The sequence below is a fragment of the Hippopotamus amphibius genome, chromosome 3 (genome assembly GCF_030028045.1).
Source record: "Hippopotamus amphibius kiboko isolate mHipAmp2 chromosome 3, mHipAmp2.hap2, whole genome shotgun sequence".
Lineage (NCBI taxonomy): Eukaryota > Metazoa > Chordata > Mammalia > Artiodactyla > Hippopotamidae > Hippopotamus > Hippopotamus amphibius.
Genome location: NC_080188.1, coordinates 178,834,468 through 178,856,722, shown reverse-complemented (window position 1 = coordinate 178,856,722; position 22,255 = coordinate 178,834,468). Strand labels below are relative to the sequence as shown.

The 22,255-nt window shown below is 37.7% G+C and overlaps 1 protein-coding gene across 6 annotated transcripts in view; it reads left to right on the top strand.

Annotated features, from left to right (window-relative positions):
• Window positions 1–19,779, top strand: part of MIA3 (MIA SH3 domain ER export factor 3) — a 52,303-nt gene extending 32,524 nt beyond the window's left edge. For 3 of the 6 annotated variants that reach the window (XM_057728064.1, XM_057728066.1, XM_057728068.1), the window contains 23 exons: window positions 67–198; window positions 3,051–3,072; window positions 3,798–3,886; window positions 4,309–4,386; window positions 4,469–4,579; window positions 5,600–5,671; window positions 5,848–5,952; window positions 6,635–6,757; window positions 6,855–6,966; window positions 8,102–8,157; window positions 8,248–8,338; window positions 8,504–8,642; window positions 13,674–13,775; window positions 14,447–14,507; window positions 14,634–14,669; window positions 14,744–14,811; window positions 14,930–15,030; window positions 15,190–15,327; window positions 16,076–16,144; window positions 16,270–16,349; window positions 16,488–16,559; window positions 18,074–18,224; window positions 19,232–19,779. In XM_057728064.1, the coding sequence (XP_057584047.1) occupies window positions 67–198; window positions 3,051–3,072; window positions 3,798–3,886; window positions 4,309–4,386; window positions 4,469–4,579; window positions 5,600–5,671; window positions 5,848–5,952; window positions 6,635–6,757; window positions 6,855–6,966; window positions 8,102–8,157; window positions 8,248–8,338; window positions 8,504–8,642; window positions 13,674–13,775; window positions 14,447–14,507; window positions 14,634–14,669; window positions 14,744–14,811; window positions 14,930–15,030; window positions 15,190–15,327; window positions 16,076–16,144; window positions 16,270–16,349; window positions 16,488–16,559; window positions 18,074–18,224; window positions 19,232–19,542 (2,319 nt within the window). In that variant the 3' untranslated portion in view covers window positions 19,543–19,779. Of the gene's footprint in view, window positions 1–66; window positions 199–3,050; window positions 3,073–3,797; window positions 3,887–4,308; window positions 4,387–4,468; window positions 4,580–5,599; window positions 5,672–5,847; window positions 5,953–6,634; window positions 6,758–6,854; window positions 6,967–8,101; window positions 8,158–8,247; window positions 8,339–8,503; window positions 8,643–13,673; window positions 13,776–14,446; window positions 14,508–14,633; window positions 14,670–14,743; window positions 14,812–14,929; window positions 15,031–15,189; window positions 15,328–16,075; window positions 16,145–16,269; window positions 16,350–16,487; window positions 16,560–17,213; window positions 17,269–18,073; window positions 18,225–19,231 lie in introns of those variants that run through there. The other 3 variants (XM_057728065.1, XM_057728069.1, XM_057728067.1) reach the window with 2 other exon arrangements.
• The last annotated feature ends 2,476 nt before the right edge of the window (window positions 19,780–22,255 follow it).

Below are 22,255 nucleotides of genomic sequence, written 5' to 3'. Positions count from 1 at the left end.
TCTTTGTGACTGCTTTATTGTAAATTTCTTTCAGGTTTCCCACAATTTCTAATATCTCTGTTTCAGCTAGTTGCTACATTGCCTGATGATGTTCAGCCTGGGCCTGATTTTTATGGACTGCCATGGAAGCCTGTACTTATCACTGCCTTCTTAGGAATTGTTTCATTTGCCATTGTCTTCTGGAGAACTGTCCTTGCTGTGAGTAAATTAGATTAACTTATACCTTTAGACTCATAAATACAGGACTATTTTATAATCACTTGCCCTTTTGTTTCTTAACTTTAGCACAAATTTGTATTTATAATCCAAGCTAACAGTGTAATCCTTGTTGGTAAAGACTTAGGTGAATAAGACGTGTATAATCTGAGTGGGAAAACTTCAGTTTATAAATCAGAAGCCTTTTATATAGTATAATACCATATCTAGTAATCGGTCCTAAAGAAGTAACCAATCATACATTAAAGATCTTGTATAGGGTGTTAAAAATGGAACCATATTTATCAGGTTGAAAACTTGACAGAACCTAAATGCTCCATCGTGGGGGGGGTGGTTATTAAATTATTGAACATCTATATAATGAGATATTAGGCAGCTCTTAAAATTTATGTATTTCAAAGCCATTGAGGAACTGAAAATGCTCACAATTTAATGTTACGTGGAAGAAAGCAGAAACTAAGACTTTAAAAAGTGTAGATAAACCGTATGTTATATGTGTATTTTTTAAATTAATTAATTAATTTTATTTGTTTATTGGCTATGTTGGGTCTTCGTTGCTGCACACAGGCTCTCTCTTGTTGCAGCATAGGGGCGGGGGGTGCTACTCTTCATTGCGATGCGTGGGCTCCTCCTTACGGTGGCTTCTCTTTAGTAGTTGTGGCACATGGGCTCAATAGTTGTGGCTCATGGACTCTAGAGCGCAGGCTCAATAGTTGTGGTGCACAGGCTTAGTTGCTCCGCAGCATGTGGGATCTTCCAGGAGCAGGGCTCGAACCCATATCCCCTATATTGGCAGGCTGATTCTTAACCACTGTGCCACCTAGGAAGTTCCAAACTGTATGTTACATTAATGCATATATACACACAGAAAAAATGTTTCAAATGGTAAAAATATGTATTAGGAGAAGAGGTAATTATTCAATCTTTTTCCTTATATATATCTGTTTCACAGATTTTCTAATTTGATCTTGTGCGGTTGTGTTCAGAAAATATCTTTTTATTTGAAAATACAGATTATGTAGTGTCCAAAGACACACTATTAAAATTTTTATTCCTTAGAGTCTTTTTCTGTGCATAATTTGTCTTTCATGCTTATATATGTATGTATTCTCGTACAGATACATACTTATTCTTTTTCGTGGTCATCTAACATAATTGAGGGAAAAGGTTATTCTGTGTAAATAAGCTTTGCAGATGAAAAGCTTTCATTTTCAGTTGAAGCTTAACAGTTAAGTCACCAAAAGTGTTGGATGAGTATCATTCTGAAATTGAGTATTCTGATTTCTTAATTTTATCAGACACATCATTGTTAATAAGCTTTCTCTTCTTGCACAAGTGATTGTATAATCACATAAAAAGAAGGGTCTTTTGCCTGGATTCTTGTGAAGATTCCTTAAACCTCATGGGGCTTTCCTCAGATACAAGGAAAAATAATAGAAAGGGTGAACAGAGGGGGAAAGGTGAAAACATTTTCGATTTCCCACTCTTGATTCTCCCATCTCAAAAACCCTGACGTGGTTTAGATTTTCACAAGGTTGTGTAGGCTTCATGTCCTAACTGCTGCCCTGCAGCCTCAGCATTTGAGACCTTGGTCCTTCCTCTCATTGCCTGCCTCTTGCTTCTTCCTGCTTTCCCTCACCTGTTGATTTGGGTGACAGGAAGATAAAGGAAGCTTACTCGCTCACTAGCAAGGCTGTGACATTAGAGAAACTGTCTTTTATTTCTGTGTTGGAACTCTGAATGCAGTTTCCTGTGACAGCATCATTAAAAATGGTGTTAGGTACTGTAATAGTATTGAGTTATCATGGATGATTTGTAGAGTGATCTGAGCATCTCATCACCATTTATGACATTTGACAAGGGAAATTAAGTTCTGGATTACAAAGACAGTTTTTAAAAAATTGAGTACTGCTTGGATTTTATTCTCCTGTAATTCTGTGCTGTCTTTAGGAGATGATTTAGATGTTAGCTGTTATTTCTCTTGTTGCTTGTGTATTTTCCTTTAGCAGTCTTATTTTCCCTTTTAGATTTATGACTGCTCTTTTTAGGGGGTTGGGAAAATCAGATGATCTAGTTTATTAGATTTCTAAATTTACCCAATAGCCAACTTTGATTAGGATTTCTAAGATGTTTTCTGTTGAAAGAGGCATATCTTAGTACAACAATTATGCCTTTAATTTTGTTTCCCCAGTCTTTTTCAATTATCATTGTTTCTAGATCTCATTCTGGCTATTTGGGGTTGTCCAATAAGTGGTTTGGATAAATGAAGCATTAGTGTATTTAATATGAAAATATTATTTCCTTTTCACTTCTTTAAATTGTGATGTAATTAACAAGTAACATATTAGTTTCAGGTGTACAAAATAATGATCTAGTATTTGTATGTATTGCAAAATGATTGCCAATGAGTCTATTAACATCCATCACCAATACATAGTTACAAGATCTTTTCTCCCCATTGTGTGATGAGAACTTTTAAAATCTGTCTTAGTAACTTTCAAATATATAATAATCCCTTTCCACTGTGGAACTTAAGTGCTCATTTAATAAGATTGTTGCTCATCTAAAAGATACATGAATGTATCTTTAGTTGGAAAAATAAGGTATTTACCTTAGTGTTTTTACCTATCCAAAACTATTAATGAGGTATGACTACCAATTAAATTTGAAATGTTTTTTAGCCGTATTTTTTAATCCTGTGGATCCTTTATGTTGAACCAAACCATTATTAAATTTTCATTTGGTTATGATTTGACTATTGTGTTAAGAACTGCAATATTTCTGTTAATAAGATGTCTTGACATCAGGTTTAACTTTACTTCTCTCTCTTTTAGGTAAAGAGTAGAGTATATCAAGGTAAATATTCAGGCTTGTTTTGTTATTTGTACTGTTCCTGCAGTATTGGTATTTGATATGTTTTGTGTGAGCTAAAAGTGGATATGGTGACTTCTGATCTCTGATCGACTTATTAACTCCGGAACATTTTACTAATCCTAGGTTCCTAGCTTAGATGACAGAGTAGATGGTGATGCTACTAGATGAGATAGGAGATTAGGTGGAACAATTTGTGGGATTAGGGAGAAGAGGATTCGCCTTGGGCAGATTGACTTTGAATGTTGAAGTAGTGCAGTTTATTACCTGTGAATGGTGTCCCTGTGCTAATGGCTTACTTAATACAATAAATATGTATTTAAGTAGATAATTTGAGGAATAGAGATATGTCAGTATGCTTGCATTTTCTGTCTGTTTCTATTTACAAATGACATATATTTGAAGTGATCACAGTTTCTGAGAAGAAAGGTGCTCATGAAGGGGAAAGATATTGAGCTAACACATTTCACTATATTACCTATCTTTGAAACAAATTTAAATTGGAATCTCATTGAAATAAGGGTTCTTACATTTCTTAAATTTTAATAATATTTTTACACCCTTAGTGCTGTTAACTACAGATTGCTTTTTAGAGGCATAACAGTTATGCTAAGTTCATTTCCCTCATAGCGCCACGTAACACACCTTTGGTGCTAATACATTGGGCAGTTCAGTTTTTGACGACTTTACGGATTTTCCTCCCTTTTTAGTCACTGAACGGCAGATTTCTGAGAAGTTGAAGAATATCATGAAAGAAAATGCAGAACTTGTACAAAAATTGTCAAGTTATGAGCAGAAGGTATTAATTATTCTTTTAGTTTCCCACTCCTCCCCCCCACCCCATGGTTCCAGCTTGAATTATTTCCTTCTGTCTTATAGTTCAATTATTATGGTGTTTTTAAATCATGTTTTTTAATTTCATTATGTCCTACAAACTGTCAAAATATGAAGCAATCACCATATGTGTAAAGTACTGCTTTCTTCTCTGAGGAATCTCTTGTTTGGAGATAAGTAGGGTTTTTTGTTTGTTTTTTGTTTGTTTGTTTGTTTTCATTTGGTTGCACTTTGTAGTGGCATCCTTCCCGACCAGGGATCAGATCTGTGCCCCCTGCAGTGGAAGTGCAGAGTCTTAACCACTGGACCACCAGGGAAGTCCTTGAGATAAATTTTGATAGCACTATAATTCATGTTACTAAATTTAAAATGCTTTATTTTATATAGATCAAGGAATCAAAGAAACATGTTCAGGAAACCAAGAAACAAAACATGATTCTCTCTGATGAAGCAGTTAAATTTAAGGTAAAAATCCCTTCTCTTTTTGCGATTACATTCTAAAAACAAAAGAAAAATAATGAGTAATTATTAATACCTTTTTTGGTAGGATAAAATCAAGAATCTTGAAGAAACTAATGAAATTCTGGGTGACACAGCTAAAAGTTTGCATGCTATGTTAGAATCTGAGAGAGAACAGAATGCCAGGAATCAGGACTTGGTAAGAGTTTTGCTGTTAAGTGTTACTATAATTTGGCTTTCGAACTATTTCATAGATTGAGTGAGGTGAACTCTGCATTTTCCTGTGCTGTAACTAGAGTGATATTGGGAGTTAGGAAAGTTGAACCTACTCCTATACATTTTCATGAAATTTTAAATGCTACTACCTCAAGTTATTATTTTTATGGGCCTTGGAAGTATTTTTGTCCTCAGCCGTGGGTATTTTCATATTTCTTGGCTCTGCCCTACGAAACATGTAGAGCAACTAAGAAGTAGTTCCCCCTTTGAGTGGTTGTAGTACTTTGTTTTGATATATTTTTACATGGTTCTTTTATAAAAATAAACTTTACATGCTAGAACAGTTTTCAAATTACATAACAGTTGCAAATATAGTAGAGAGGGTTCCCATATATTGCACACCCACTTAAGCTTGATCACCTGGCTAAGGCAGTGTTTGCCCTGTTTTTCTGCTGTAAAGTTACCCTTTTTCCATCCTTCGCGTACTGTCCTCTTTGGAAGATAGTTGCTGTGCACAGCCTACAATTAAAGAGTGAAGAGTTACATTCCATCTCCTTGACAAGGCAGTATGTCTTCATAAATGTTTGGAATTCTGTGTCTGAGATTTGGTTCTTCTCTCTCAAGTCCAGCCATTTTTAGTCTAGCAAGAGAATTTTTAAGTGACCTTGGGATTTTTTTCTCCACCACTAGGAAAAAAAAAATCATTGATTTCAACTGGTTTACTTGAAATTTTTTTCAGTTTCTTTGCTTTGACCTTTTTGTCTCATCATGTACCACATTATCTCATAACTAGGAAAGTTGTGAATGGTGTGAAGTATTTTCTTTCCTCATGTCTTTACATTCTTGATTCTTCTCCTAGGCCAAAACTGGATCATCTGCTTTTACCTGATATGTAGGGGATGGCTCTGGGATGTATTCTGTTAATGCTTCTTCTTTTTATTGTATATCCCAGTGTTTCTACTGAAATTCTAACACTTTTTTGTTTTCTTTCTCCTCATGGCAGATATCAGAAAACAAAAAATCTATAGAGAAGTTAAAGGATGTTATTTCAGTGAATGCCTCAGAATTTTCAGAGGTAAAGCTCTGTACAGTTCCTGCAAAATAGTAATAGGATGTCTTTGTATTTTGAGAAGCAAACACTTGTGTGCTAGAAAATGCAAAGCACAAAAACCTTATATCTAATTGGGAAAGTATAACTTTTTGTGTGTTTTTCTTTGGAATTACTGCTCTAATAGGAGTGTTTTGCATTAGGTTCAAATTGCCCTTAATGAAGCTAAACTTAGTGAAGAGAAAGTGAAGTCTGAATGCCATCGGGTTCAAGAAGAAAATGTTAGACTTAAGAAGAAGAAAGAGCAGGTAAAGGAAACTTATCATAGATTGTCTAAACTAGAAAACCAAATATCATTGGCTGTTAAATATCTTTTCTTGGATATGGTTTTTAAGGAAATGAAGTATGTATGCAGGATTCTGTTTTAGATATGCAAAGTTTAAACTGCACTCCCCAAATTGAGTGCATGTGTACCTTCTCCATCTGTTCTGGATTTTTTGTTCTTTTATACAATTCCTTGTAGCTATCAGAATGCTTAGTCTTTGTCTCATCCAGCACCAACCAGTTATTAACTTGAAGAGCCTCAAGGGGTGATGGATTTGCTTCTTAGACCAAAGAATTAGGTATTTATTACCTTCCTTTGAGCAGTTAGTGCTTCTCTGACCAAGACAAGATTACATGGTCTGGAGTCTGGACTTGGTAAGCAGTGAGATGTGCCCTTCTGTTCCTACTGGAAGTGAATTATTTGAACTGGCTGCAGTTTTCTGAAGGACTAGTACAAGTACACTAGATCGGAGTTCTTGACAGCTCTTATGTTCTCACTGAAGTTCTGAGGGTTGGAGCCACTCTCTCCTCTCCCTTAGCCAAGGCCCATAGAGACAGGCCAGAGAGAAACATGGCTCCCTGCTTCCCTGTCTCATTCACATGGTCCTGCTGTCTCCAGTGCAAAAGCCATAACGTTTGGAAATTCATGTGTTTTTAACTTTTCAGTTGCAGCAAGAAATCAAAGACTGGAGTAAATCACATGCTGAGCTCAGTGAACAAATCAGATCATTTGAGAAGTCTCAGAAAGATTTGGAAGTAGCTCTTACTCACAAAGATGATAATATTAATGTGAGTTCATTCTCTTGAATACATGCTTAATTCTCATGACTGGGTGGTTGAAATTGAGAGGCTGTTTCTAATAAATATCGTTTTGCTTCTTTTCTAGGCTTTGACTAATTGCATTACACAGTTGAATCAGTTAGATTGTGAATCTGAATCTGAGGGTCAAAATAAAGGAGGAAATGAATCTGATGAATTAGCAAATGGAGAAGTGGGAGGTAAGATTGGTTTCTTTTTGCCTTCTTGTCTCTTAAGTACACTGATCCATTTTTCAGCGGACAGAATTTCCTCTTAAGGGTAAGAGCTGTAGGTGCCTGTCACTGAATTTGTACAGTTGGCCCTCCGAATCTGTGGGTTTACATCCGTGGATTCAACCAACTGCAGATTGAAAATATTTGGAGAAAAAAATTCCAGAAAGTTCCAAAAAGCAAAACTTCAGTTTGCTGCATGCCAGAAGCTGTTTACATAGCATTTACATTGTATATGGTATTATAAGTAACCTAGAGATGAAGTATATGGGAGGATGTGTGTAGGTTCTATGCAGATGCTAGCCATTTTATATAAGGATTTTGCTTTCCTGTTGGGGAGGGGGTCCTGGAGCCAGTCTTTTGTGGATACCAAGGGACCACTGTGCAGGTCTGTGTGCACGGGGCAGAGGTGGGTCGCTGGGTTGTGGTACAGCAGTAGGCATGCAGTGAACACTGACGTGGCTTTTCCATTCCATTGAGAGCTGGATGCGTGCGCTGGAGCCAGAGCAGCACCAGTCTTGTCTCACAGCTCCGCATTCTGAACACTCTTCAGTAGAAGAAACCTGTTCCTCAGTTTCACGCTTTGCATCTCTATAGCTCTGTGGTTTAGGGCCACAACCAATTTAAAAAGTACTGAGATGGTTGTAACTAAGCAGTGAGAATGGAGGCTAACAGTGTTTACTGATGAGAGAAGTGTTTCTAGACGCTGGATCCCAGGTTGGATATTGCTCACATTGTGGGTGTTTTAAACTACGCCTGGTAGCAGATTCGGCGGGGCAGGGGTGGGGACAGAGAAATGAATCTTTCTAAATAAGATATTTGACTGAGGGCAGGTAGATCTGAGAGAGAAGAAGGAACTTTATTTCACATATCACTTCTTGCTCAAGAACAGCATGGATAATATTTTTATTGTACAAACTGGGAATTGGTTTTTTTTCAACCTAAGTTTGCAAAATCTCTTAAAAGTCAAATAGCCTAATCACTTCTTTTGGTTGATTTGCTTTTTCTTTGAAAGTTTGAACATGATAATTGTTTGGGAGGAAATCAAGAAAATATAGTTAAACAGCAAGGAAGGAAAGAGCAATGAAATCCTTTTGTGTTGTAGGTGACCGGAGTGAGAAAGTGAAAAGTCAGATTAAGCAGCTGATGGACGTTTCTCGGGTATAATCCTTTTTATAAAGTACTGTGAGTGCCTGTGAATTCTTACTATGCCTCACTTTTAAGAATATTTCCCTCTCCTGCTGTTTTTAGACACAAACTGCAATATCAGTAGTTGAAGAGGATCTGAAACTTTTGCAATTTAAACTTAGAGCCTCCATGTCCACTAAATGTAACCTGGAAGGTAGGTTGCTTATTGAAAAGAAATTGCCATTGGAAAAATAAAGAATGGCTTCCTGTTTCCATGTTTCTCACCCCCCTTAATACTGTCCCCCCAACACTGCCCCCGTCAACAAGTTCTCCACTTCTTGTGCACGCACAGAAAGCTCAAATATTTTATCCTTTACAGACCAAATAAAGAAATTAGAAGAGGATCGCAGTTCACTGCAGTCTGCCAGAGCTGTACTGGAAGATGAATGTAAGACACTGAGGCAGAAAGTGGAGATTCTGAATGAGCTCTACCAGCAGAAGGAGATGGCTCTGCAGAAGTAAGATTTCCTGCTTCATTGTGAGCAGTATTGTCATCTGATGAAATGTGTGCACTACTATAGATAATCTCTTTTTTTAAAGGTCATTTACAGTTTTTTCTATCTATAATTAGTGTATATTTGTCTTTCTTTCTTTCTCCCTTATTTCCCATAACTTGCTTTTTTTTTTTCCATTTCAACTGTCAGCAGTTTTTGCCTGTAATTTACTTGAAGGGTAGTAGTTGTTGGTACTAATAGCTGCTGCTCTGAAAGTGCTTCTTTTGACAATCCCTACCCCTTTCTGAGGCTCCACCACTTATTCCACTTTTCTTTTGTTGTTGTCAGTTACGTCATTCTGATTTGTCTTGCATTTGTTTAACTAGTTCTTAATATAGCCTTTAAAAGTCCTGAGTGATTTGTATGACATGATTTTTAGTAGAATAAATACTTCAAAAGGAGTATTTAGTTATTGACAGTATTATAAGCTTTGGACTTAGTATAGTCAAATATTCAGACTATATGTATATAATATGTAATTGTGGCAAGGTTGTTTGGAGTTTCGAATATAGACATGCCTGTTTGGTGTGTACATTTAAGTATTAATCTTTTGAAATATACATCTCAAATTTGGAGTTAGGTATTTTTTGAAAGATATACTTTTGTAGTTCATTTTAAGGTTTCTCCACAAAAATACCTGACTTCTCTAAGATAGTTTATTGGCAGTTGCTATTCGTGTATGCGCCTGTGCTTCACTCTTTGGCATTTATAGCAGTCTGTGAGAAGGCTTACTTTGCTAAGCAGATTTAATCTTTTTCAAATGCTTAGATTGCTATTGCCAGATGCCATTAAATATTGAAACCATACCACTAACTTTTTCTCTAATTCTTTGCTCACCAAGAAATAAGTTTAGATTTTCCAGGTTTTATTCAGGCCAGCTCTAAATACCTGGCTTGCTTCAGAGAAGTATTTCTCATTTCATTATTTATTATTATTTTTTAAAAAGCCCTCTCTGCCACCAGTAGTCATCTGAATTACCTGAACGGCAGTTGTTTTTCTTTAGGATGTAGCTAGCGTGGCACTGTTTTATTCAGCTCCTCCAGCATCTACTCAGTCACCGTGTCAGGGCACAGACATCACTTCATCCCCGTAGCCCCTGTGCGTGCTCAGGCCCAAATCATCCTTCCTGCCAGCCCTTAACTAATCACCTATCTCTGGTTGCTCTTTCTTATACCTCTTCTTCCAAAGTCCACAGCTGCTAGAATGAACTTTCTACAATACAAGTCCTTTGATGTCATCATGAGGTTTAAAACCTGTCAAGGAGGCTCCATTCCCTTCAGGATCAATTTCCAACTCTTTCGCAGGCACGCAGGGCACGGCCCTTCAGCTGTCCTGAGCTGCCTCTCCAGGTGCATTTCCTGCACCTCCTTCTGATGCAGCCTGGCCTGACCACGGTTCCTTCATGCCACTCTAAGCGTCTTTGTCGTTATGCATGCTGCTTTTTCTGCAGTAAAAATGTCCTTTTACATTATTTCCACCTGGCAATCTCTTGCCTACTCAAATGGTTATGTTCCTTAAAATCTTTTCTAGAGAGAGTTGTGGCATAAATAAATAAATAAATAAATAAATAAATAAATAAATAAATAGGTGGGTACTCATTTTTTCCTTATAATGTAATTCCTAAATGTATATTTAGGTTTAAATCTACATATTGATATTTGCTTTCTATTTGATGGCCTTGTTCCTTTTTCTCCTCCCCCTTTGTCATTTGGATTGTTTGAATATTTTTTTTAATTCTGTTTTTCCCCCTGTGTAAGCTTCGTAGTTATTGGTTGCTTTACTTGTCTTCATATACTTACTCTAAAGAGCACAGCATGTATCCGGGAATTATTCAGTTAATAGGTTTACTGCTTTCTGGGCTTTAACTCCCTCCTAACTTAGATGCTTCTGCATTTTAATTCTTTGTATACTTAAACTCCACGAGATGTTTTTATTGTCTATTAAAGTGCTTTCCGTCCAGTATTCACTTGATTTCACACATACTTATACAGGCAGACCTCGTTGTATTGCACTTTGCATTGTTGTGCTTTGCAGATACTGCATTTCCTACAAATTGAAGGTTTTAGCAACCCTGCGTCAAGCAGGTCTGTCTGCACCATTTTCCCAACAGCATTTGCCCACTTCATGTCTCCATGTCACATTTTGCTAATTTTCACAGTATTTCAGGCTTTTTCATTATTATTATATTTGTTATAGCGATCTGTAATCAGTGATCTTTAATGTTACTATTGCAAAAAGATTACGAAGGCTCAGATGAAGGTTAGCATATCTTAGCAGTAAAGTATTGGGTAGCTTGTACATTGTTTTTCAGACATAATGCTCTTACACACTTTATAATAGACTGCAGTATAGTGTGAATGTAACTTTTATATGCACTGGGAAACCAAAAAATTCCAAAACCTACTTTCTTTCTTTGCTTTATTGTGGTGGTCTGGAACTGAACCTGCAGTATCTCTGAGGTCTGCCTGTAGTTCTTCATTCTGTCCTATACCTTTGGCCTTCCATTTGGGATCACTTTCATTTTACTTGAATATCCTTTAGTGACAGATTTGATCGATTTATCTTTGTGTGAAAACGTCTTTATTTTGACTTCATTTTTTAAGGATCTTCTACTGGCTCTGGGATTTTCAGTTATTTAATTCCAGCACTGTAAAGATAACCAATTACTTTCTGGTTTTAAAGTTTCTTTAAGGAACCCAGTATCACTCTTAATTTCCCTGTTCAAATGTTGCACCCCTGCCTTTGCTGCCTTTAAAAGTTCTTTTTGGTGTTTCAGCAGTTTTATCGGGAGGTGCCTAGGTGTGGGTGTTTTGGGGTTTTGTTTCTCTTCTCCCCCCACCCCTGCCCCCCATATCTGTTTGCATTTATGCTGTTAGAGGTCATTAGCACCCCCTGAATTTTTGAATCTTCTCCATATATTGATTCTGCCTCATTGTCTCTTCTTCTGAGATTCTACTTAAACCTTTTTATTTATTTTTATTTCCCCTATGTCTGCTACATTCTTACCTATATTTGCTTCATTCTGGATGTTTTCTCCTGACCTGTCTTCAGTGTGCTGACATCTTACTTCAGTTATCAAATCGGCTACTAAAATCATGCATTGAGTTCTTAGTTTCAGTTACTCTGTTTCAGTTTTATAGTTTCTAATCCTTTGCTGAAATTCGTGATCTTGACTTTTACTTCCATGAATATATAAGGCATGGTTATTTCAGAGTCTGTGTGATAATTCCGTTGTGTGGATCCTTGATGGGTCATTTCTCTTGGCTTTTAGGTTTTAATCACAGTGTCTTGTGTGGGGGGTGGGAGGGTGCCTGGGCAGTTTTGATTGAGTGGCAGACATTGTAGAGGGAATTGGAGGCCTAGGATGGTGTTTTTTTCCTAGAGAAAAGATTTGAGTTTATTTCTGGCAGGTGGCCAGTACTCTAATCCAGTCAGTAACAAAGATCATTCAGAAATGGCTCAGTTCCTTCACAGGACATTGCATTGCCCGTGTGGTAAGCCACAGCTCTTTCTAATCTCAACCGAAAGCCCAGGGCTTTTATTAGGTAACCCCCTCATTGGCAGCCCTGAGCTCCACTTTGTTTTCTATGTACCCAGGAATCTGTTGAAAACTGTTTAACAGGCTGTAATATCTCTACATTGTCTTCAATGCATAGGTAAACCTAGGGGGAAAGTGGCTTCAGATGCCAGGCTTACTTGTAATTCTGAGGTTCCCTTTTTTTTTTTTTACTGGATCTTGGCCTCAGGTTTTAGCTTACTAGCTAATATATTAGCTCTCTGATGCCTTCAAACATGTTCTTTATATTTTTGTCCAATGTTCTGTTTGTTTTCACTGTTCTCAGACTAACTCATCCATTCCTAGAAGCAAAATTCTCTCTGATCTTTCTTCAGGACCCAGTTTTCTCACATCCCTTCCTAAGCCAGAGTCAGGGATTGTTCTGTTGTTAGGTGATTGTTTACACATTAAACTGCAAACTTTATTAGCGTAGGGATAGTACTTTGCCCATACTTTTCTCTTTAGTGTCTTACTAGGTAACCAGTATATTATAGCCATTCATAAGACATATGCTGAAGTATTGAATGGACAATTACAAAAGAATATAAAAACCGTTTTTCTCTTTGATTACTGTTTTTACTATAGCTCTTCTGATTATGCTTCTGATTCATAGAAATTAAGTTTCAAGTTTCTTTTGAATTAGAACTATGGTCAAAGAAGTACAAGGGTAACAAAAAAATAGCATTTTAAAAACCATTATTACATGTTGCTACATTGCAGTCTCTGTTACAGTCGATTGATATCCTGAGCTCCAAGGTTAGCAGGTTAAAACCAGTTTCCCGTAGATGATACTCTGATTATGGGACAATTTAGATTCTTTTTCTATCCAATAGACATTGCCAATTCTAAGATTTTTCTCTTTCCTTTAACCACAATTCCATTGAAATAGGCAGTAGGCGTTCCTCATCAAGTGTGGAAGTATTCTGTGGTTAATTGCACAACTAGAAGACATTCTAAAAGGCTTTTGGTAGGAGGCTAATTATCATGGTACCAGCCTTAGATTGAGAAATTGTCCTTCCAAGATTGAAATAAGGGAAGTAATTACAGGTCTTTCCATGGTAAAATAAGAGCAGTAATTATCCCTTGCTGTGTCCTATAAGCTTATTTGTGTTAGGTTGATCAGCCTTGGCTTTCCACATTGAAGTAAAATGAGCTTTCATTGTCTCAAACAAGAAACTTGCCCATGGGGCACAGAATGTTTTTCCATTTGTTTCACTTACTAGTGAATAGAGAATTATGAGGAGAAGTTAAAAAATGCAGGTGATTTGCCAAACAGGCCAGAGTTTGATTTTTATCCCTAAGTGGCAGGTTTGAATTCCTTCCTATGACTTGTTTGTATGTCTGTGTGTTTTAGAGAGGATGGGAGGTAACATAGAGACATTCAGACAGACCACTGGGAAGAAAGAAACATTTTCATTTGACAACTGATTTTATCTTAGGAAATTGAGTCAAGAAGAGTATGAGCGGCAAGAAAGAGAGCAGCGGCTGTCAGCTGCAGATGAAAAGGCGGTTTTGGCAGCAGAGGAAGTGAAAACTTACAAGTGAGTTCAGCTTCTGAGGAGGGTATCAGTGGCTGATGAAACTGCTGTTGGTTTTTTTTAAAAAAAACAAACTGTTTTACACTGTGTAGAACAAAATGGCACAGAAACAGAAATAAGTGGTCAAAACATTTAATTACATGAGAAAAAAATAAATTTTAAGTTAACAAAAGAAAAAATGTTAAATTAACAAAAATTTCCTTACACCCAGTACTGGCAAGATTGTAAGGGAACTTGGTTCATGCCAGCAGTTCTGAGTGGTTGGAGAAATTCTTTTTGGAGGCAGTTTGCTGTATGGTGTATTTAAACACCATTAAAATGATCATGCCATTTGATAGACCCAGTAGTCATACCTCTGGGAAATTTTCTGCAGATATAATTAAAGGGAGAAAAAAAGCTTTGTGGAGAAAGATATTTATAGCAGGATGGTTTGAGAACATATTGAAGAACAGTTAAGGAAATTATAATGTATCAATTCAGAATCTCCAGCTATTAAATAATAATGAAGGAAATTATGTAGTGTTAGTTTTGATCACAATGCACTCTTATTATAACCATGTAAAATATGTTTTTATATGTATGGATGAAGTTGTTACAGTAAAGAGAACATGGTGAGACTGCTTAAAATTTTATTCAATTGTGCTTTAAATGATAAAAGCAAGTTTAATTCTTAGGCGGAGAATTGAAGAAATGGAGGAAGAATTACAGAAAACAGAGCGCTCATTTAAAAATCAGGTAATAATCATACTACTCTGCAGTGGTGGAATTCTTTGCTGTCTGATACAGATTATTATAATGGCTCTTAAAATGAATCCCTGAACGTAGTTTTTGATGTGTTGTTTGATATGTTGTCTTTTTCAGATTGCTACTCATGAGAAGAAAGCTCATGATAACTGGGTAAGATTTTTTTTTTTTCTTTACTTTGTGCATAGCCTGCCACTGCTTATTTTGGATGTTTTTTTCTCCAATAGCTCAAAGCACGTGCTGCAGAAAGAGCTATAGCTGAGGAGAAAAGAGAAGCTGCCAACTTGAGACACAAGTATGTGATTTTATATTTTCAGTGTGTTTTAGAGTTTTTAAAGGCTGTGCTGTGTGGTATCCAGTAAGGAATTAATTTTCTGTTTCATATTTAAGACCATTTTTTCTCTATATTCAAGATTATTGGAACTAACCCAAAAGATGGCAATGCTGCAAGAAGAACCTGTGATTGTAAAACCAATGCCAGGAAGACCCAACACACAAAACCCTCCACGGAGAGGTAGGGCAGCAATCTAAATTTTGGTGAAAAATGTGTTTAAATTACTTTTTATTTTTGTATTATATGTGTAATAGTTATGATGCCTTAGAGATAATCCCAAGAACTTAGTAAAGAAAAAAAAGTTGACTTAAAGTGGTACCTATTCCCCGTTCTCTTCAGGTCCTCTGAGCCAGAATGGCTCTTTTGGCCCATCTCCTGTGAGTGGTGGTGAATGCTCTCCGCCACTGACGGCAGACCCACCTGCAAGACCTCTGTCTGCTACGCTTAATCGAAGAGAGATGCCTCGAAGTGAATTTGGTGAGCATTGACATGTTACCTTGCAGTAAACTGTTTCAGGAGTTTTTTCCTTCTTTGAGAACTCTAATGCAAGCAACAGTTGAGAATTTGGGTCTGTCCAACATAGAGAAGGAAATTTCTTAATTTGTCTTGGTGGATAGTCTACTTTAGATCTGCTTTAGAACAACAAGCATTTATTATTATAACAATACTATTTGTTCTGTATAAATATATATGTAAAACAAATATATAAACATTTATGTATAGTAAAGATATAAATATCATTCATTCTTATTGTTGTTTCTTTTCAGATTTTTGCTGTGAAGTATAAGCCTTTATCTTTAAATTTCTGTTGAGTTCCTCTCTTGAATATTATAAAAGTAGCCTTAAAACTTTATAATGTATGCAGTGTACATCTTTTCCTCATTATTTAATATGAAGTGCTGTAAGTCTGTTTCTCATCATAAATATGTCTATAGTACTTGCTAAGATGTGGAAGTCAGATTACATACAAACTGAAGAAATAGCCTATACAATTGCCTGTAGCTTGAAGTACCTGACTGGTGCTATTAATGTGCAGGTCTTTCAACCCAAGATAGTTCTTATTTTAATTCTTTAAGTTTATGCATAAATTGTTAGCGATTTCTCCTCATATGTATCGGGACACCCGTTTTAAATTTTGCTTTCTAGGTAGAATCGAACTCTGACCTGTCCACAATCAATTTATTCTGAAAAATTCACGCAAGGGCTCTGTTATTTCTCTTTCAAGGGTCAGTGGACGGGTCTCTGCCTCGTCCTCGATGGTCATCTGAGGCATCTGGGAAACCCTCTGCTTCTGGTAAGGAACCTAAGTGTGTTCAAAGAGTCTCAGATTGCGGAGGATGTGGGAAGAGGACTTTGTATTCTTCTTCAGAGAGTATACAAGTCAGAATAAGTCTAAACCAGTTCTCTGGCTTCCCACAGATCCAGAATCTGCTGCAGCTCCCATGATGAATAGCAGCTCAAGAAGCTCTTCCCCCTCTAAGGTGATGGATGAGGGCAAGGTAAATTCTGCGGCTGTTTTGAATTGTAGCTAGGTGTTTCAGGAAACATTGAACTTTTTCTACGACACCCTCTCTTTGCCTCATCCATCTCCCTTTTGTGTGTTCTATCTGTACCATCTCATTTATTTTTTGAAAAAGCAAACTGTCCCCCAAGAGCCTGAAGGCCCTTCCGTTCCCAGCATTACGTCTTTGGCTGAGCATCCAGTAGCAGTAAGTATTTAGAGGTTGTGAGCTGAACTGGGCTTTTCACTTGGTGTATTTCTGGAAAGCGTCCAAGGAGGACGACACTAACCTGCTTTGCTTTCAGTTGCATGGCAATACTGACCTTACTGTTGACTTGGAAATGTTGCTGGGTTGCTGAAGTCTGGTTGGTTGGTTTGTACTCCTTTTTCCTGTTTTGGTTAGGTGATTCATCTCTTTAGAGCATCTGTTGTAATTAACCTTACAGTGTGAAAAGTCATCACTCCAACTCTGTGTTGTGTGCTTCAGTGTTGAGTGCTCCCAGCAAATTAGTTCATCAGATATTGCATAGATTCATCATTATCATGTATTTGTTTGAAAGTGTGCTATTTAAGAATGTTTCTAGGGGTATATAGGCAAGCCCTATTGCGAATAATCTGAAATTACAGATTGGTAACAGGATGTTTGCTGTAAGTGAATTACTAAATAGTGGAAATCTCTGATTACCTCTTGTGCCAGTTCCCAGCAGTAGCCTTAAATTTTACTCTCGTAAGTGTATTTTCTTGTAGCTTGTGTAGCTGCAACGGTTGGTAAGTCCTCTGATCGTACCTCACAGTGCTTTACTGTGTTGAAAGCAAGATACGTATTTTAATCATTGAGAATTTCTAACCCAGTTTCCCATAGGGAAGGATTGGTCAGTACCTCATAATAGGAAGGACAGTGTCACTGGTGAATGACGGTAAATATTAGAGCTGTGCCTGCTGAACTCATATGTATGGCATTGTCTCTGTTGGGAAATAACTTCAGAGTTCCAGTGCAGGATTCCAGGAGTACACATCACTTGAGATCTCTTTCTATCCCAGGGCAGCCTGGATAAGGACCCAAGGCCCCTTTGAAGTAGCAAACTTCAAAGGGAGTACAGCTCCTTTGATAGAGTGGAGGCAGAGGAAGAAGAGTGTGGGCTTGGAGTCAGACTGATAGTGAATTCTAGCTCAGCCTCTTACGTGCTGTGTGAACTCTGGCAAATTATCTAATACTCTCTGTGCCTCTGTTCCCTGTTAAAACAAGATGAGATCTTATAGCACATGAAAGGAAATTGAAGGTACTCTGAATAGTAGCTGTTATTACATGTATAGAAAATGGATTTTTCATTCCCTTTTATTCTTTCCATTCTTAATATGGGAAAATGAGCTATTGTGGTGATGGGAGGGAGGCGCTGCCCTAGAAATACCTCACTGTGTGTATGGGATGATTGTTTAGTGGGGGATAGCCTCTGTTGATATCCTTTGACAGTCCTCGTGCTTCCTCTTCTGTTTGCACATACAAGCATAATATGATTATAGTGAAAGTGTTCATTCCTCTGACCTTCTTTCAACCTGCCTGAGCTGCCAGTGGGAAAGATGGGAGGGGTAGAGTTTTGTTGCACTAGTTTCCTCTGTGGAGTGCCTGACATCTGCTTCATTGGGTTTTAGCTCTTACTGGTGTTGGTGCCTTTATCTGTCATATCCAAGTATTTCAGAACTTTCATTACTTCTGCGTTGCAGGTTAATATGGCTGCAAAAGGGCCCCCTCCTTTTCCAGTGGCACCTCTCATGAGCTCCCCCGTGGGAGGCCCTCTACTACCACCCATCCGATATGGACCACCTCCTCAACTCTGCAGGCCTTTCGGGCCTCGGCCACTTCCTCCACCCTTTGGTATGATGATGGAATGGTAGTAATGGCCTTGTAAAGTGTATTCATCTTTTCACGCTAATCCTTGCTAAAATATTAAGTTGTAATCTCAGGGCTATGCAGTGAAAGGGTAAAGCTGGCTGAGTACATCTGAACTTTTCCGTCAGCTTCTCAGGACACGTGGGGTGCTGCATAATCTCCCTGTATGGAGATGGGCAGTAGGTATCTCTTGTAAACAAGGGAAAAGGGGCTGTTCATAGAAAGTCAGAAATATTACTTCTGTCTATGTCTCTTGAACATCTCTGGCTACATACTAGGCTCTATGATGGGCAGAATTAACTCTCTTAACTCCAAGAGCTTAAGGCATCCTATAGGACACATACATACAATGTACAACATAAAACTTACAGTCACCATAATGGAAGCACAGGCAGTGGGTCACAGAGTATTAAAGAAGGAAAGCTAAATCCACACTCCCCATCTTGGGAGTAGATAGGAAGGATATGTTAAAGAGAAGGCAGAATGTAATAGCTACTGGGGAGAACGTTGCTGGATTTAGTTAGGTGGAGCCGGAAGGCCTTTCCCAGCAGGGCAGACACCTTGATTTTGATGGCATGTGTAGGTCCATGCTGACTACTGTGTGAATTTTTAATTGATACAGTAACAATGGAATGTCCCTATCGAAATTTGCTAACAGTGAAGCCCTTATTTCATAATCTGTCATCTTACTATGATATATAGTTCTAAGTACAAATCAAGCTCTTGTGAGATAAAGACAGCAGAATTGTGTAGTCAGAAAAAAACACAAGCTAGGTAGAGCCATGTTTAAATTCAGCCTGTGTTGCTTCATGGCTGGCTGGCTACACCCATGTAACCTGAGCTTGCTGAGCCTCAGTTTGCCTCATCTATAAAGTGGGGATGCCACCACCTGACTTCCAAGGGTATGAGAAATTAAAGATTAACATACTTGGAATCACCTAAATTTAGATATGTTCGTATGTAGTTACGTGACTTAATTTTAATTTTTCCAGGTCCTGGTTTGCGTCCACCACTAGGCTTAAGAGAATATGCACCAGGTGTTCCACCAGGAAAACGGGACCTGCCTCTCAACCCTCGAGAATTCTTACCAGGACACGCACCTTTTAGAGCTTTAGGCCCTCTTGGCCCAAGAGAGTACTTTATTCCTGGTACCCGATTACCACCCCCAGCCCACGGCCCCCAGGATTATCCACCTTCCTCTGCTGCGAGAGACTTACCGCCTCCCGGCTCCAGAGAGGAGCCTCCGCCTGCCTCTCAGAGCACTAGCCAGGACTGTTCACAGGCTTTAAAACAAAGCCCATAACTGACCTCGGACATTTAGTCTGAGAGAAAGTGGACTGTGCATTATTCGTTATAGTAAAGGATTTCATTGGCAAAAGTTGATTTTAAAAGGTTTGTTTTTAGAACTAAGCTGCCCTGGCAGTGTGCATTTTTGAGCCAAACAGTTAAAAATATCATTCCCCCCCAAAATAAAAATCCCCTCGTAAACTAGAGCCTCCTTACAACTTTGAATTGTGCAATAAAGAATACCTGTGTTTTAGTTAATGTAGCATATGTAATTGCTAAATGATTTAGAATGTTGTGAAAAATATGAACATTTCCTGTGGAAATGCTATAAGAACATGTATTTCCATTTATTATCCTGTTTTTAGTGTACACCAGTTGAATACAGAGCAATGGTATTTATAAGCTTGATTTTTAAAAAACACCTGGTCACAAAGACTGTTACGCTAAAAATGTTTACTAAAAGATCACTCAACTTTTATCTCCCCTCTTGCTGAAGTTCTTTGTAGTAATGGTTCCTAAAAATTTGGTTATTAGTTTTCCCCAAGTGTCTGTTGATACATTGGATTGTTTTCTCATGAGACTTGTACCATTTTGGAAACATGTAAACTCAAGCTCCCAGAACTGAAGATGGTGACCTGGCAGCACGCTCCCCTGGCTCACTGCTCTGTTCAACCTCAGAGTCACTGGGAAGCGCCACAACGGATGTGTTCCTTCTACTTCAAAGAAGTCAGCGGGCCAGATGGACAGCATTATGTGCTTTCTTGTGACTTTGACTGCCTGGTTGAGAATGGTTTTCTGAGTATGAGTTTACATGTAGCAAGAGTTGTTTGACCTGATGTTCTGTTGCTTTTACCATTCTTGCGTTAAGGGTGCGTAACAGAAAAATGAAAATGATGTGTCGTGACCATAAAAGTAAGAAAATTTCTTTCAAAAAATGTAGAGAGTCTATTATTCCTCCTGTACCTTGCTACTGACTTTCAAGGAAGATCGCAGAAAAGACCAAAGGGTATATAATACTATGAGAAAGAATGATTTAGGATTGTAAGGCTTGTGACATGCCCTAGGTCAGCAACCACAGGCTGAGCTTGGTTCTTCTGTTGATTGATACTGCTCCAAAATTAATAGTTGAATGCTGGCACTTAAATTTAAAAATGAGTGAATCTGAGAATCTAGGATTGCATCATACTTATACCCATTAAACTGTTTCTAAGAACTAGCTCATCAGACATTTTAAACTATAGTTAACTTTGTAGCACATTTCAAGAAGTTTTAAGATTTCAATTAAATCAGAATTATAAAGGTTGATATTGTTGTTCATGGCTAGATCATACTCTCCCGTTCTCTGAAGTTCTATGATGTAATGATACTACTGAAATCTAGATCATGACTTGTCACCGTTAGGATATTTAATCCTCTAACAATACCTGATAAAATAAAGCAAATGCTTCGTTGTGAATCAAAATTTTTTCTTTATACTAAAACTAAAAGATAGCACTTTTGAAAGATACGGACCTTTGAAAGAAGACAACTCTTCTAAAATTCATGATGAATACATAAGGAATTTTTCAGGAAAGGAATTCCATCTCTGTGTCCTCCTATTTTATATTAAGAATAGAAGAAATTTAAGAGGAAAACTACATAGTTAAGAGCATAGGTTATTTTTAACCATGTAAAATAAAACGATTAAGTCACCAATACAACATTTGAGTATATCAATCTCTTCAGGATGTGAAATAATGGTAAGATAATTTCAAAATTTTAAAAATATTTAAATATAGATTATACCAGTTAGGAAGATAATAAAGTAACAAAGGTAAATTATATCTATTTTAAAATCGAATCCAGAGTCCTTTTTTAAAATTTTATTTTTTAACCTCTAAGGCTTTTTTGGTGTTATCCTATATTTCATATTATTGAAAAATCAGTAAATTGCAGAGACATTCCAATCGTGGCTTCTCTGAGCAGTCCTGACCCCTCTGCCATCACCACCACCTCCTAGAACCCTCTGCATCACTCCTGCAGCATTGCCCAGGCAAGCTGCCTATTTAGAGAGGGTGTGGGACCATCACCCCTCAGCTACATCAGACTCTGCTATCTGGAACATTACATCTATTTCAGAAGTCATCTCCAGCTACCAGTGTTCCTGGGCTTAGTGGCAAAAATCATCTCATTTATGGAGCGGCATTGCTTCATCCTCACAGTCGGCTACAGTTGTACTTATTGTTCAACGGCTGATGTTTTTCATCAAATAGTAAATAATTTGTGGGATGTGGGGTGTTCTGTGTCTACTGCTTCGAGACAAGTACTCATTTTGTTATTCAGGTCTGAATTGTAAAGCTAAGCTACTCACACTCTTCAATTTAAGCTGCTTTAATACTGATGAAAGGCATCCGTAGTTCATCTAAACCATACTTTTGCAAATGACAGCAGGTGTAACAAACTATTACTTTGATATAGGTCTTATGGTCTATGAGAAAAGAGAAAGAACAATATGTCAGTTTTGCTACATTTTAATGGTAGGTTTTTTTAAGGGCTTATTTTTAGATCTTGTCAGCAACATCAGACAAAAGGTACTGAGTACTCCACAGGGTACAGAGTGCTGCGAAGCACCTCAGGAAATGTACATGACGTGGAGAACATGTGGTTCTTGCCCTTGAGGAGCTTACAGTCTTGGGGTGGAGGCGGGGAAGGGGGCTGACAACTCACAGTCTGAGAGTCGAGTGAACTAA